General features: G+C 47.9%; 2 protein-coding genes across 8 annotated transcripts in view; one reads left to right on the top strand and one right to left on the bottom strand.

The window, feature by feature from the left end:
* Positions 1-4,121, bottom strand: part of orai2 (ORAI calcium release-activated calcium modulator 2) — a 30,669-nt gene extending 26,548 nt beyond the window's left edge. Inside the window, exons 1-3 of one of the 3 annotated variants that reach the window (XM_061299004.1) lie at positions 3,981-4,121; positions 3,094-3,338; positions 1-2,882 (exon numbers count right to left, since the gene is read on the bottom strand). The exon at positions 1-2,882 is cut by the window's left edge and continues 1,108 nt beyond it. In XM_061299004.1, the coding sequence (XP_061154988.1) occupies positions 2,340-2,882; positions 3,094-3,333 (783 nt within the window). In that variant the 5' untranslated portion in view covers positions 3,334-3,338; positions 3,981-4,121 and the 3' untranslated portion in view covers positions 1-2,339. The other 2 variants (XM_061299005.1, XM_061299003.1) reach the window with 2 other exon arrangements.
* LOC133167897 (cullin-5) lies at positions 4,029-11,574 on the top strand. Of its 5 annotated transcripts, XM_061298999.1 has the most exons (19): positions 5,060-5,215; positions 5,941-6,050; positions 6,122-6,221; positions 6,524-6,700; positions 6,763-6,904; positions 7,177-7,322; positions 7,390-7,470; positions 7,690-7,783; positions 7,859-7,989; positions 8,101-8,208; positions 8,283-8,347; positions 8,408-8,540; positions 8,832-8,963; positions 9,048-9,171; positions 9,266-9,441; positions 9,517-9,678; positions 9,793-9,911; positions 10,177-10,300; positions 10,637-11,574. In XM_061298999.1, the coding sequence occupies exons 1-19, from the start codon at positions 5,192-5,194 to the stop codon at positions 10,829-10,831; spliced, it is 2,343 nt and encodes a 780-aa protein (XP_061154983.1). In that variant the 5' UTR covers positions 5,060-5,191; the 3' UTR covers positions 10,832-11,574. The 5 variants fall into 5 exon arrangements, with proteins under 5 accessions (XP_061154982.1, XP_061154983.1, XP_061154980.1 ...); XM_061298998.1 differs by lacking the exon at positions 5,060-5,215 and adding an exon at positions 4,029-4,162 and having other exon boundaries at positions 5,941-6,221; XM_061298996.1 differs by having other exon boundaries at positions 5,941-6,221.
* Positions 11,575-12,987: the final 1,413 nt, after the last annotated feature.

The following is a 12,987-nucleotide window of genomic DNA, read 5'->3' as shown; positions in this document are numbered from 1 at the left end:
TCAGATTGAAGAGTTTGTTGTTTAAACCACGGCTTTGTTGACGATAAAAGCATCAGCTGTCGGTGGGGCGGGAACGACTGATGTAAAAACAGTGTCACTGACCAAACTTGGCTTATTAAGACTCTCACATGGTTAAATCATCTTCACCTGTGCGGTGAAGGAATCACATTCATTGAAGAGAAACTGTTGGCTTTTTGTTTTAGCATTTACATGCAAACATACAAGAAAAGAAAAGTAACATTTGTATACATACACAGGCCATATCATTAGGAAGACCAGCATAATCGCATTGGGGGCATCTTTCTGGAAAAAAAACATAATAAAAGCACCCATTTCCATTGTAGAAAGGCCTCCATTTAACAACGACCATTCATTTTTGCAAAGGCAGTACAGTTAAACCTTTGTTTTTCGAACGTCCCGGTTCTTGAACAAATCAGAATTCGAGCGAAAAATTCAAGATTTTTTTGCTTCGATTGTCGAACAAAAATTCGGAGGTCGAACCTCGCGAGATGAGCCTAGAAGACCCAAGAAAACCTGACCGCGCGGCCAGGATGTCGACTGACTCCGTTCGTTGTTATTGTATTTTCGTTACTTTGAGGATTGTAATAACCCCTAATCATGCCTCCAAAGAAAGCAAGCGGGAGCAGTAAAGCCATCCTAAAACACAAAGACGCTCTTAAAGCAATGAGACAGTGAGATTTGGAATTCGAACGATTCACTTCTCGAACCGGCTTCTGGAACCGATTGCAGTCGAAAACCGAGGTTTGACTGTATTGCGAAATATGTGACCAGTGAAGGGATACAACAAAACATGCCAATTTTTATGCTCGTATTTGTTCTGAATTGCATCAACAGGGAGATTGTGGAGAGGGTCAACGACAGAGGCGTAGCCAGGAATTGAAAAAATGAGGAATCGAAAAAGCTCAATTTTTTTTCAACCGGGGCGCAGGGAGTCCTAACCGGGGCGCTGCCGCGGCTCGCCCCGGCTTGGCTACGCCTCTGGTCAACGACATCAGATTCCTGGGAGTCCAGATCTCTGATGACCTCTCCTGGACACGCAACACCTCAGCTGTCATCAAGAAGGCAAGAATGGTTCCTCCATTGAGAGCCTGCTGATACTCTGCCTCACCACCTGGTACGGGAGCTGCACTGCTGCAGATAGAGGGAGGCTATAGAGGACAGTCCAAGCAGCGCAAAGGCTCATCGGTTGCCCTCTCCCCTCCCTGACGGACATATACAACACCTGGTGCGTCAGCAGAGCTCACAACATCATCAAAGACAACACACATCCCACCTCCCTGCTGTTTAAACTGCTTCCTTTGGGGAGGCGCTACAGAGGCATTCAAACAAGGACTACCAGACTAAAAAACAGTTTCTTCCCAAGAGCCATCACCGCTCTGAACTCTGAGAAGACAACACCAGCTACAATACAACACAGACACTCCTTTAAAAACTACGTGCAATAACTATTTACTATTTTATTTACTTTCTGTACAAACCTCATTCATGTTAATACATATACCCACATTGAACATACTGTAAATAAGATTTTTTAACCTTCATTCTTAGACTAATAGCTATACTGTAAATAAGATCTTTCACTTTTATTCTCGACTTCCTTTTATACTTTTTTAAATTTTGTATGTTTGCACTAGGAAGGGAGCAGCTATCCGAATTTTGTTGTACAACTAAGTTGTAAAATGACAATAAAGGGCATTCTATTCTGTTCTAAATGTCATGCGTCATGTTGACTAACCCTCGTTGGGGGCTTTGGAACCTGTTTTCATTTCTTCTGAAAAGAGTTTTGCGTTTGGCCCACAATCAAACACATTTGAGTGCTCATCACATTGATGAAGTTCAGTCCATTGAACAGGGTTCACAGTTGCTCTAAGTTTTGCGGCGGACCATGGCCGAAACACAAAAGCATGAACACTCCTCACAATAGGGGGATGTGCGCTTTTCATTACTAGATGGATTGGACGAGGTGCAGCATGTGAAACCATGGCAACAACCACACAGCACAAACAACATCCTAACCCTTTTCCTGGGAAAAACATTCGACGTGACCCCCTGCACAGACAAACTGGCCGCCTAAATTGTACCGGTAGAAAAGGCTGCTCTGAATTGTCTCGCTAGTGAGGACAAAGACACGAACGGCACCAGTAAAAGGAACTCAAACCGGAGCTGAAGCTGCAAAGTGAACGTGCAAGATCCAAAATGGATGCCTTTGGCACAAAATGGACGCCCAAAGCACAGAAAGTCAACATTTTCAAATAAAGAGACCGAGAAGGAAGCCACCTGGCGGCCCTGTTTCCAAATGGGCGAGGACCCCGCCCCGGTCACACGACCTGCAGCGCCCTCTCGTGGCCATCCAGCTGCACCTTGATCTTGTGCAGCTCCTCGATCTCCTGGTGGTGGCGCTCCGTCTTGTGGCGCACCAAAGAGCGGTAGAAGTGAACAGTGAAGACCACAAAGATGACGCCCACAGGCACCATGATGACGGTAGACGCCAACGCCGCCAGCCAGCCGCTATCCTGTGCGGCAGTCTCGGCGGCGGCCAATGCAGCGCCTCCCGAGTCCACAGGCAGGAACTTGATCCAGCAGAGGAGCACCACCTCGGCCAGGAAGAGCAGGATGCCCAGTGCCGTGGAGAAGCCCCACGCCAGCTCGATGTAGTAGTGCATGCGCTCATGCGGCGACTCGCTGACAGAGTTGAGGTTGTGGATGTTGCTGACCGCCTCCACGTTGGGCAGAATGCACGTGCTGATGAGCAGCGCAAACAGGTGCACGGCCACCAACACCGTGGTGCACACGCTGAACGCCACCAGTAGCACGCGCGGGTAACTGTACTGCATCTCGAGTTGCACTTCCACCATGGCCACCTTGCACCGCAACACACACACTCATTGTGGGTTGGAACTATATAAAAGGCACACTCCTTTTTCCTTGTAATTGCGCATGCCAATAAATAGGGACACCGATTGACAGCAAAAATAGCGAGGGGGTGGTGTGAATAGCCAAATGCAAGTGCAAAAATGCCGAGATCCACTCGTAGGTAAAGTCTTGTGACAAGATAATTGAAGCAAAACTGACCATCGCAAAGCCGGAAAGGAGCGCTGAGGTCCTGCTGGAGGCCTTAAGCTTCGCCCTGCTCAGGTAGAGCTTCCTCCAGGAGAGGGCCTGCACCGAATGGTGGTTAGAGCTGACGAGCTCCAGGTAGCTACGCCGCACCCAGTCCCTGTAGTCCATGCCACTGCCGCCTCCACCATCTGGGGTCTGCTCTGACATACCCGGGGCCGGTGAGCCCCTGGGCACGTTGAGCTCTCTGCTCATACTGCCTGATTGGTACGTACAACGGAAGAATGTCTTGACATTGTATTACAATGCAGTAACCTAGTATGCCTGAGTGTTCATCAACAACAAGACTGTGAGCCACTAACATTATGCACAACTTGATTATGAACACTGCGCTTACACGTTGAGGTTAAACAAAAATGATTCCATTCAAATCTCAAGCAAGGAAATGTCAAATAACAAATGTGGCCAACATGTTTACAGTTATCAAAGCAAATTTAGTGAACTTATAGTTAAATACACGAGAGGTTTACATTTGCAAACCACTGTAGTTAACTAATATCAATCATAAATATTGACTAACGCTCTTACCTCAGGTAGCGATAGACGACGTACAAAAATCGAGTTGCGCTATTGCCAGGGGAAGGCAACGCCGTCGTAAACTGATATTTTAAACTGTACTAAGTAAAAGTGGGATCCTTGGCTAACGTCAGACTTCTTTATTCATAAGCACTTCCAACATGATACGGAGCGAAAACTCCGGATTAAGCTTTAAAAACAACGCAAAACTCGGGAGAAAAATCTCATAGACTTCTTGCTAGCTAGCCAAGTTATTGGAATAGAGCTCCAATCCAATCGAATTTCCTTGAGTGTGAGACTGTAAAATGTGATTTTGTTGGACTCACCTGGGCGTCGAAGTGGTTTGACAGTAGCGAGTGGCCGAGAGTGTAATTACAAGATTAGCTTCCACAGTACAAACTCGCACACTCCTACGTTTAGAAACGTTCGGAGTGGGAAACAGCTTCCGGGTTTCATTTACACTTGCTTGACGATTTACGACTTCTCTACTTCCGCCGCAACAAGCTCTGTGAGTATCGAGTTTTGTTTCGTTTTTCAATGGGGAAAATATAGAAAGTTTAAATTATTCATATCGGCCCCGTCCAAACACACACTCCCCTACGGTCTACAATGAAGTGTACACTTAGTAGTGCACGAAGTGTTTGAGAGCGCCGCGTAAAACCCTGCGAAAATTTTTATTATATTTGCTAATCTTGCTAATTTAGGAATTTACTCGCTTGTATTGTGTAATTTTTTTTAATATATATTTTTTCTTATTTCTTTTTTATTACGATGTTTTGTTCGTTGCTTTTCTTTATTTATTCCAATTTACTTTTTGGGGTTTGGGATATTTGTTGGTTCACTATGTGCCTCATTCATCGTCCCATGTTTGTGACTACGTTTGACAGTGTGACCACTCGAGCACATTTAATGCACTTGAATCGTAGGAACCATCGGATGTTCAATGACTGAATGGACTGATTGTCCTACAGTGATTGTCCTACAGCAGGGGTCTCAAACTCCAGTCCTCGGGGGCCGCATTCCTACATGTTTTCCAAGTTTCCCTCGTTAAACACACCTGATTCAATTATCAGGCTCCTGCAGAACGTGAGGATGAACTGATCATTTGAATCAGGTGTGTTTAACGAGGGAAACTTGGAAAATATGTAGAAACGCGGCCCCCGAGGACTGGAGTTTGAGACCCCTGTCCTACAGTTACGATACATTTGGACAAGACTCCAATAAATTGAGATAGGACACAAAGTTATAAACTGCTCTATTCTTTTTTATAAAACTGCTCCATGGCCCTATAATTAAATTGGCTGCCACGAAATACAATCTATATTCTACATGGAGCAAGTCGAATCTTCCTCCATATCACGAGCGCTCTTCTCATCCCCCGAAGGATGAATTCTTGTACTGGTGTAGGAAAGCACCGAACCAAGGTTGACACGCAGAGAAAGAATGCATTGAGGCGGCTACTTGAGGTGAGCGATAGGATACGACGACCAGCCGCCGAGCTCTCGCGGGATTCGGCGAGACTATAAGTTAAGGGAACATGGCGTCGTCTAATTTGCTGAAGGTAGGATCCCCAGTCCAATTTAATCAATTCCCGCTTATCGGCCGCCAAAGCGCCTGTCACCTGCGAGCCGTCGCGTCTCCACGAGAGTCTCCCGCTTCCGGAAGACCCCCGTCGGCCTACCCCCGCCGGCGTTTTCCGCATTGACGCCGGCGCGGGGAGCATTTAACTTGGCTAGCCTTAGCTCCCTGCCGGAGGTTTAGCTCAATGGCAAAGCTACCACATTAGCCTCTTAAATGAGGAAAGTGGGGATAGCAGCAACACGCAAAGGGCGGATGGAAGATAGGAAGGCCTGGCCGTGAGGGGTCCTTGGAAGGCAGTGGGACGTGTTTTTGTTTGCACAATCCCACGCAGGAGCCGCGATATCTTCTGTCAAGTCAGTCAGGCGCTCGCACGCACACACACGCACACACACACACACACACACACACACACACACATCAATCTGCAGCTGACTGGCTGGCCCCCTTCAAGCGCACCTTAGGCAGCCGAAAGGCAACTGGAGGGAGTTTTTTCTGCACACTGAGCCGCAACTAGGCCCCCCTCACTGGCGTCAAACGCAGCCTGACGGTCACCTATTTGTCTTAGTTTATCTATCAATAATCATGCATATGGACAGGCTGCATAGGTACTCCTTGACAGGTGGTTGCCGAGTACTCAAGGCGCAGTACTTGGAGTTATAGAAACCACTGTTCAAGATTTGTAACATGTATTTTTGTCACTTGCAGAACAAAGGCTCCCTTCAGTTTGAGGATAAATGGGCCCTAATGCGTCCCATCGTACTAAAACTGTTACGGCAAGAGTCGGTCACCAAGCAGCAGTGGTTCGACCTTTTCTCGTGAGTTTGACCCAAAAAAAAGTTAATCCTAAAGGGAAACTTTGTTTAGGCGATGTCGTCTTCTCGTGCAGAGATGTCCACGCCGTGTGCCTGTGGGATGACAAAGGTCCTGCTAAGATCCACCAGGCCCTTAAAGAGGACATCCTCGACTTTATCAAACAAGCACAAGCGGTAAGGCTGAGACTAGAATGGAAAATTTGAACAATATAGTGGCTTCTCACATTTCATTTTCATGCGATAGCATCTTCTCACATTTCATTTTCATGCGAAATAAATATTTTTATTGATGCCTTCCCTCTGCATGCTAAGACACTGGCATATTTCCCACTCTGCCGTAACTGCCATCTTCAAATGGAAAAACATTGTAAAAAGCATGACGTCAGCAGAGGCGATCCAAAAGGAGACCGCTGCTCTCTCAATAACGCCTCTTTTGACGGAAAACTAAGCCACGGTTTGCCACTTTTGTCTCAAAGCGGGTGCTGAGTCACCAGGATGACACAGCATTGCTGAAGGCCTACATTGTGGAGTGGCGCAAGTTCTTCACGCAGTGCGACATTTTGCCCAAGCCCTTCTGCCAGCTGGAGATCACCTTGATGGGCAAGCAGGGCACCACCAAGAAGTCCAATGTGGAGGACAGCATCGTGCGAAAGGCGAGTAGCCGAACAGCGCGGGAACACGAGCTCTGCTAACGACCGCCGGCTGGTCTCCACAGCTGATGCTGGACACGTGGAACGAGTCCATCTTCTCCAACATCAAGAGCAGGCTACAAGATAGCGCAATGAAGCTGGTCCATGCCGAACGGCTGGGGGAAGCCTTCGATTCTCAGTTGGTCATCGGAGTACGAGAGTCCTACGGTGAGCAACTGTCCACCATCAGCGGTGAAACGACTTGGCGCCGGTAGATATCGTGTGAGGCGCGCCTCCCTAAGTGAAGTTATTTCCACACGCGCAGTTCTGAGGCGTATGGTGAACAAACAGGGGGAGGCCTGTATTTTTGTCAATTGGTCTGCTGTGCACAGATGTGCGTGTTGCAGTAACGACACCTTTACACACTGTCAATATATCTGCTGCAACTGATTTAGTCGGGTCATTTGATTTGACGTTCCTTCCTCCCTTTGTTCCCGCAGTGAACTTGTGCTCAAACCCCGACGACAAGCTGCAGATCTACAGGGACAACTTTGAAAAAGCCTACATGGATTCTACCGAGCGCTTCTACAGAACGCAGGCGCCCGCTTACCTCCAGCAAAACGGCGTCCAGAACTACATGAAATACGTGAGGCCGAGTCACAATTGCGCCGCTGCCGCCAATCAGAATCTAAGCCACCTACGTGCTCGACTAGGCTGATTCCAAGTTGAGGGAAGAAGAAAAACGTGCAATTCGCTACCTGGAGACAAGGCGTGACTGCAACTCTGTACAAGCGGTGAGTGAGCACACCGCAAACTCTCTTTCTTTGGAATGTTCTCATGCGACGGGCTTTTGGCGAGCCCCCGTTGCAAAGTGACGGAGGCGCGCACGATAGACGACATCTGGCTGCGGCCAGCCGGGCACGACTGAGCCTTAACATTAGCCAAGCTCATCCCCCGGGGCAGAGCAATCCAATTTTGCTTGAGTTATCTCCTGCGACTGCTGTGCTCTCCAGCTGATGGAGTGCTGCGTCAATGCCCTTGTAACGGCCTTCAAGGAGACCATCTTGGCCGAGTGTCCCGGCATGATCAAGAGGAATGAAACAGACAGTGAGTGCCCAGTTGACTTTGGGGCAGGGACACAGCTGTGACCAGAACCTTCATGCACCGGTTTTGCCGCCGCAGAGCTGCACTTGATGTTCTCGCTGATGGACAAAGTGCCAAACGGAATCGAGCCCATGCTTAAGGACCTGGAGGAACACATCGTGAGCGCCGGCCTCGCCGACATGGTGGCCTCCGCCGAGACCATCACCTCGGTGAGTGCCGCAAAGGACTTTGCTTTAAAATGACAGAAGAAGAGGCACCCTTGGGATGGGTGGATTTTTGCTCTCACCCTTTCAGGACGGGTATTTGCTCTTTTGTTGCAGGACTCGGAGAAGTACGTGGAGCAGCTGCTCACATTGTTCAACCGCTTCAGTCGGCTTGTGAAAGAGGCCTTCCAGGATGACCCTCGGTTCCTCACCGCCAGAGACAAAGTGAGCACGGGTCCTCATTGTCGCTGGCGCTGTTCCCTTTTGTTTGTTCTCAACTTTTTCTCACCTCTCGGCAGGCCTACAAAGCCGTTGTCAACGATGCCACCATCTTTAAATTAGAACTTCCTATGAAACAGAAAGGGTAAGACCTTGTGAGATAGCCCCACCCCAAACACTGTCTCACGACTTTCTGCACCTGTAGCGCGGGCTTGAAAACACAACCTGAGTCCAAGTGTCCAGAGCTGCTGGCCAACTACTGCGACATGCTGCTCAGGAAGACGCCGCTCAGCAAGAAGCTCACATCCGAGGAGATTGAGGCCAAGCTCAAGGAAGTGGTGAGTGTGTGTGTTTTTTAGTTTTTTGTTTTGCTCTGCCTGTAGGTGCACACAAATGACCTACTCTATTAAATATTAGGTCCACGTGACACAATAGGTAGCTTATTTCTTCCAACGATGAGCACCCCGCTCATCCACTGTAGCCCAACCAGTCTGACTTCTGGAATGACACAACCATTGCATCATGTCTTTCTGCAGTCTGGAAAGGCATATTGTGCAAAGACACTTTTTGGTTTGGTGTGTACCTAATCAAAGTGAATGGCGATTCCTTCATGTCTCGTTGTCTCGTAGCTGTTGGTTCTGAAATACGTCCAGAACAAAGACGTGTTCATGCGCTACCACAAGGCCCACCTGACGCGCCGCCTCATCCTGGACATCTCGGCTGACAGTGAAATCGAGGAGAACATGGTGGAGTGGCTCAGGGTGAGATGAAGTGCAAAAAGTTGCCTCAAAAATGGGAACCTGGACAAACATCACCGAGGTTCGGCTGTCATTGATCCCAAACAGGAAGTGGGGATGCCGGCGGACTATGTCAACAAGCTGGCCAGGATGTTTCAGGACATTAAAGTGTCTGAGGACCTCAACCAGTCTTTCAAAGAAATGCACAAACACAACAAGCTGGCTCTCCCAGGTAAAAGACTTCCTCTTCCTGTATGTGGTGGGAGAACGCCGTTTTACGTGGCGGCTTGAAATGCGCTAAGCAAGCGGCCTCTGTATTTCTTTAGCCGACTCTGTCAACATCAAGATCCTGAACGCCGGCGCGTGGTCACGCAGCAGCGAGAAGGTGTTTGTCTCGCTGCCCACGGAGCTGGAGGACTTGATCCCAGAGGTGGAGGACTTCTACAAGAAGAACCACAGTGGACGCAAATTACATTGGCATCACCTCATGTCCAATGGCATTGTGGGAGTCGCGCGCACGCAGATCTCACACCATCGCACCGAACCCAGCTACCGCTGATATCTGCCCTTCCCACAGATCACCTTCAAGAACGAGGTGGGCCAGTACGACCTGGAGGTGACGACCTTTCAGCTGGCCGTGCTCTTCGCCTGGAACCAGAGGCCCAGGGAAAGGATCAGCTTCGAGAACCTCAAGCTCGCCACCGAGCTACCCGATGCTGAGCTGCGCCGCACTCTCTGGGTGAAAAGCACACAGAGAGGGATTGAAAAGACATTTGAAACAGTCGTCATTATGGGACTCCTTGTTCTGTGCACTTCTCACACTCGGCGTGTCCCCCTCCCCCCTCTCTTGCAGTCCTTGGTGGCGTTCCCCAAGCTGAAGCGGCAAGTGCTGTCGTACGACCCAGCGGTGTCGTCGCCCAAAGACTTTGCTGAAGGAACGTTGTTCTACATCAATCAAGAGTTTTCACTTATGTAAGCAAAAGTCTTGAGTTCCTCCAATACCAGTCGCGTCTCAATGAGATACGTTCTCCATCGATCGAGACCGATACGCGCCACAGTTTGATACAACGCTTCGTGTCTGGGCCCATATGAAGTGCTAATTTCTCTTTGGATTTTTGTGTGTGCCACGTAGGACGATGAAATGCAAATGCTAAATGGCGCTGCTAAATGTCGCAACATCCGTGTGGATTCATGGGCGCCTTTTTTTTTTTTTTTTTTTGTCTGCTTATCTTTTCAGAAAAAATTCCAAAGTCCAGAAGCGGGGAAAGATCAACCTGATAGGTCGACTGCAGCTCACTACGGAGAGAATGCGAGAGGAGGAGAACGAGGGCATCGTGCAGCTCCGGATACTCAGAACCCAGGTTCGTCGCCGCTGTCATCCTGCTGTATAGAGCTAGCGGTCGTGCATTCCCTTTTCCAAACAGGTTCTCCAAGTGTTGAGTGTGAACAATTTGCCAAAACCATCTTATTGCCATTATTTATTTATTTCAGTATTAAGATGATGATTAATTAAGCGATTACTCCTTCCATGTATTTTGAAACACAAGTCAATGAAAACTAATAAAACAAGTTCAACTCTTGTGGTTTTGAACATCGCTCGTTTTTACTCCAAGATACTTCCTGTGATGTTTTTTTTCTTCTTTGCGTATAGAATCACTCCCTGCTCTTAATGCCATCCCATTTTCTTTTGCACACAGGAGGCCATCATCCAGATCATGAAAATGAGGAAACGCATCAACAATGCACAGCTGCAGACAGAGCTCGTGGAGATCTTAAAGAACATGTTTTTACCACAGAAGAAGATGATCAAGGAGCAGATTGAGTGGCTTATCGACCACAAGTACATCAAGCGGGATGAGGCCGACATAAACACCTTCATCTACATGGCATAGCACGACACTTTGGACTTTCTCCCCCCCCACTCAAAGAGGCCTGACAGACGCTCGACCACTTCTCGGCCCGCTCTGCCCCCGTCGCACCATTTCCCACTCCCCCGTGCTCTATTTAAAATGAAATCCTGTGCAGGGAGGCATGAATCAAAAGACTACTTCAAAACACTTCCTGCCTTAAGGTTGCATCAAGAAGAAAAGCAAAGCCTGCCCCTCATGGTTTTCACTGTTTTTATTTGGGACGCTGCCATTCATGTTTTGTTTCACTCTTTCCGAAACGCTGCGACGGCGTGCCGGCTAGCTCACGCCTACCCGACGCTTGTGGAATCCTACAGACAAACGCTGCGGGATGTGGGGGAGGAAACACACAATTTATCTTTGCCTGTGCGAGCAAAGCCACCAGCTAGTCGCTTTAAGGCACTGTGGGGCTTGGGCTTAGTTTGTGTTGTTCTTGTGAGAGTAAGTATCACTTAATCAGGAATTCCCTTTTTTGCGTACAGTGCCAGATCGACACGGGACCGCCTTTAGCCCCCCCCTACCCCAGAATTCAAATTTCGGTTTTCTGAGGGGGATAAAGGAAGAAGTGAGATGGACGTTTTGGATTGCGGAATGTCCTCAGGGTCAACGAAGGGCGGTGTTGAAGGTTTAAACCGGGTCAGAAGCCCGAGTCAGTATTATCAAAAGCTTTTCAGCAGTGTGTACCGCGAGATGTGAATAAATAAAATAAACAGCACCTTAACGTGAAAGATTTGCCGACGAGCCTCTTTGTGCTGCCTTAACTACATAGTTTGTTAATTCTGACCTTTAAAGCTTGCGTATCATGGTAATAAATTCTTCTGTTTTACGTTTTACTCATTCAGTTGTGGTCTATATAAAGTGGAACAGCGATGCTTCTGTCTGAATTCTTTGTTTTGATAGCATCACAGGTTTTCTACTTGTTCTGTAGTGCGGCTCAGACCAAGCCGTTTTTCTGCAGTCTCTTTAAATGCAAATGAGATGCTTCATACCCTACTCCATCCTGGCCGCAAGATGTGCGCCTCCCTTTCCAGTTGACATATTTGTCGTTTTTTAGTCAAGGTAGCGATCAGGTCTAAGCACCATCAGGCATTTGTTTACCCACTGAAACAGAGAGAAGACAACCAGTAATTGCTTTACTCGCGAGGAGAATTAGCAGAGCGAGTCAGTCACATTCTCCAATTCTGAAAACTCCCTGTTTTCCTCTTTTTAATCTGTTGAGAAGCCCTGGTTACATGGGCGTTGCGACACAAAAGGGGAAGGGAAATTAAGTCAGTAGCAACGCTGTTCAGGTAACACTGCAATAAATGGATTATTGTTCAAGCAGAAAGGGGCCTTTTCACCCCGACAGTCGGGGTCTGGTTCCTGTGTCGTTCCTCCTTCGCAGGTTGATGGATTTACCATGAGACGTCTCCGTGGATGCTTCAGACCCCACCCCCCAGATTTTTTTTTTTTTTTTTTTATAAGTTGTCCTGTTTCCAGGACATTCCATTTATCTGGTGAATCCCGGAAGCCAGGAGGGGGCGTCAGAGCAAAGCTTTAAAATTATACCGCAGATTTTAAGGCTGTTTCTTGCGGGCAAGTAGGCAGGGAAAGCAGAGTAGCAGTTTACGGAAAGAAAGAAGCGATTGTGAAAGAAGAAAAGGCAAGTCTGGCGTGGAAGGAAGAAATAAAACCAAATTTGGAAAAGGAAGAAAGGATGAATGTGTCATGTACTGATATTGCACTGTGGGCCTACGTGATGACGTAGTGGGAGAGTGACGTTCAGGAAAATGGATATGCAGCCAGAGCAGCAAGTTGATGGCCCTCTGTTTCATGAATAAACGTGATTAAAGACATTGGTTCGGGTCCTGATTAAATTCAGAGTGCATTACCTAATAAAGGTATAAGGTGAGCGCACAACAGAATGCATGAATAAAAAGGACGTCTGAGGGCAGTAAATACGGTACGAACGGGGTCAGGAAGGCAGAGATGCAGATTGACATATTCTTTCTTTTCTAATATAGACAGAAGGCAGCTAAGGAAACTGGCCGGACTTTAATTAGACGGCTCGTTTATTAATCATTGCATCCTCTTATTTGTGTCTAAAGAGCTTAGGGATTTGAGCAGGCCGCTCGGCTCTGCGCATGACCAGTCTGTCTGTT

Source organism: Syngnathus typhle, linkage group LG15 (assembly GCF_033458585.1).
Source record: "Syngnathus typhle isolate RoL2023-S1 ecotype Sweden linkage group LG15, RoL_Styp_1.0, whole genome shotgun sequence".
Taxonomy (NCBI): Eukaryota; Metazoa; Chordata; class Actinopteri; order Syngnathiformes; family Syngnathidae; genus Syngnathus; species Syngnathus typhle.
This window is presented reverse-complemented; position numbering and strand designations above follow the sequence as displayed.

What these genes read in the sequence shown, in the direction of transcription:
- LOC133167897 (XM_061298998.1), top strand. Translation starts at nt 5,970, where the DNA reads ATGGGCCCTAATGCGTCCCATCGTACTAAAACTGTTACGGCAAGAGTC. An exon ending in AGGACAGCATCGTGCGAAAG is followed by an intron (nt 6,701 to 6,762) that starts GCGAGTAGCCGA and finishes TGGTCTCCACAG; the next exon opens with CTGATGCTGGACACGTGGAA. An exon ending in CTTCCTATGAAACAGAAAGG is followed by an intron (nt 8,348 to 8,407) that starts GTAAGACCTTGT and finishes CTGCACCTGTAG; the next exon opens with CGCGGGCTTGAAAACACAAC.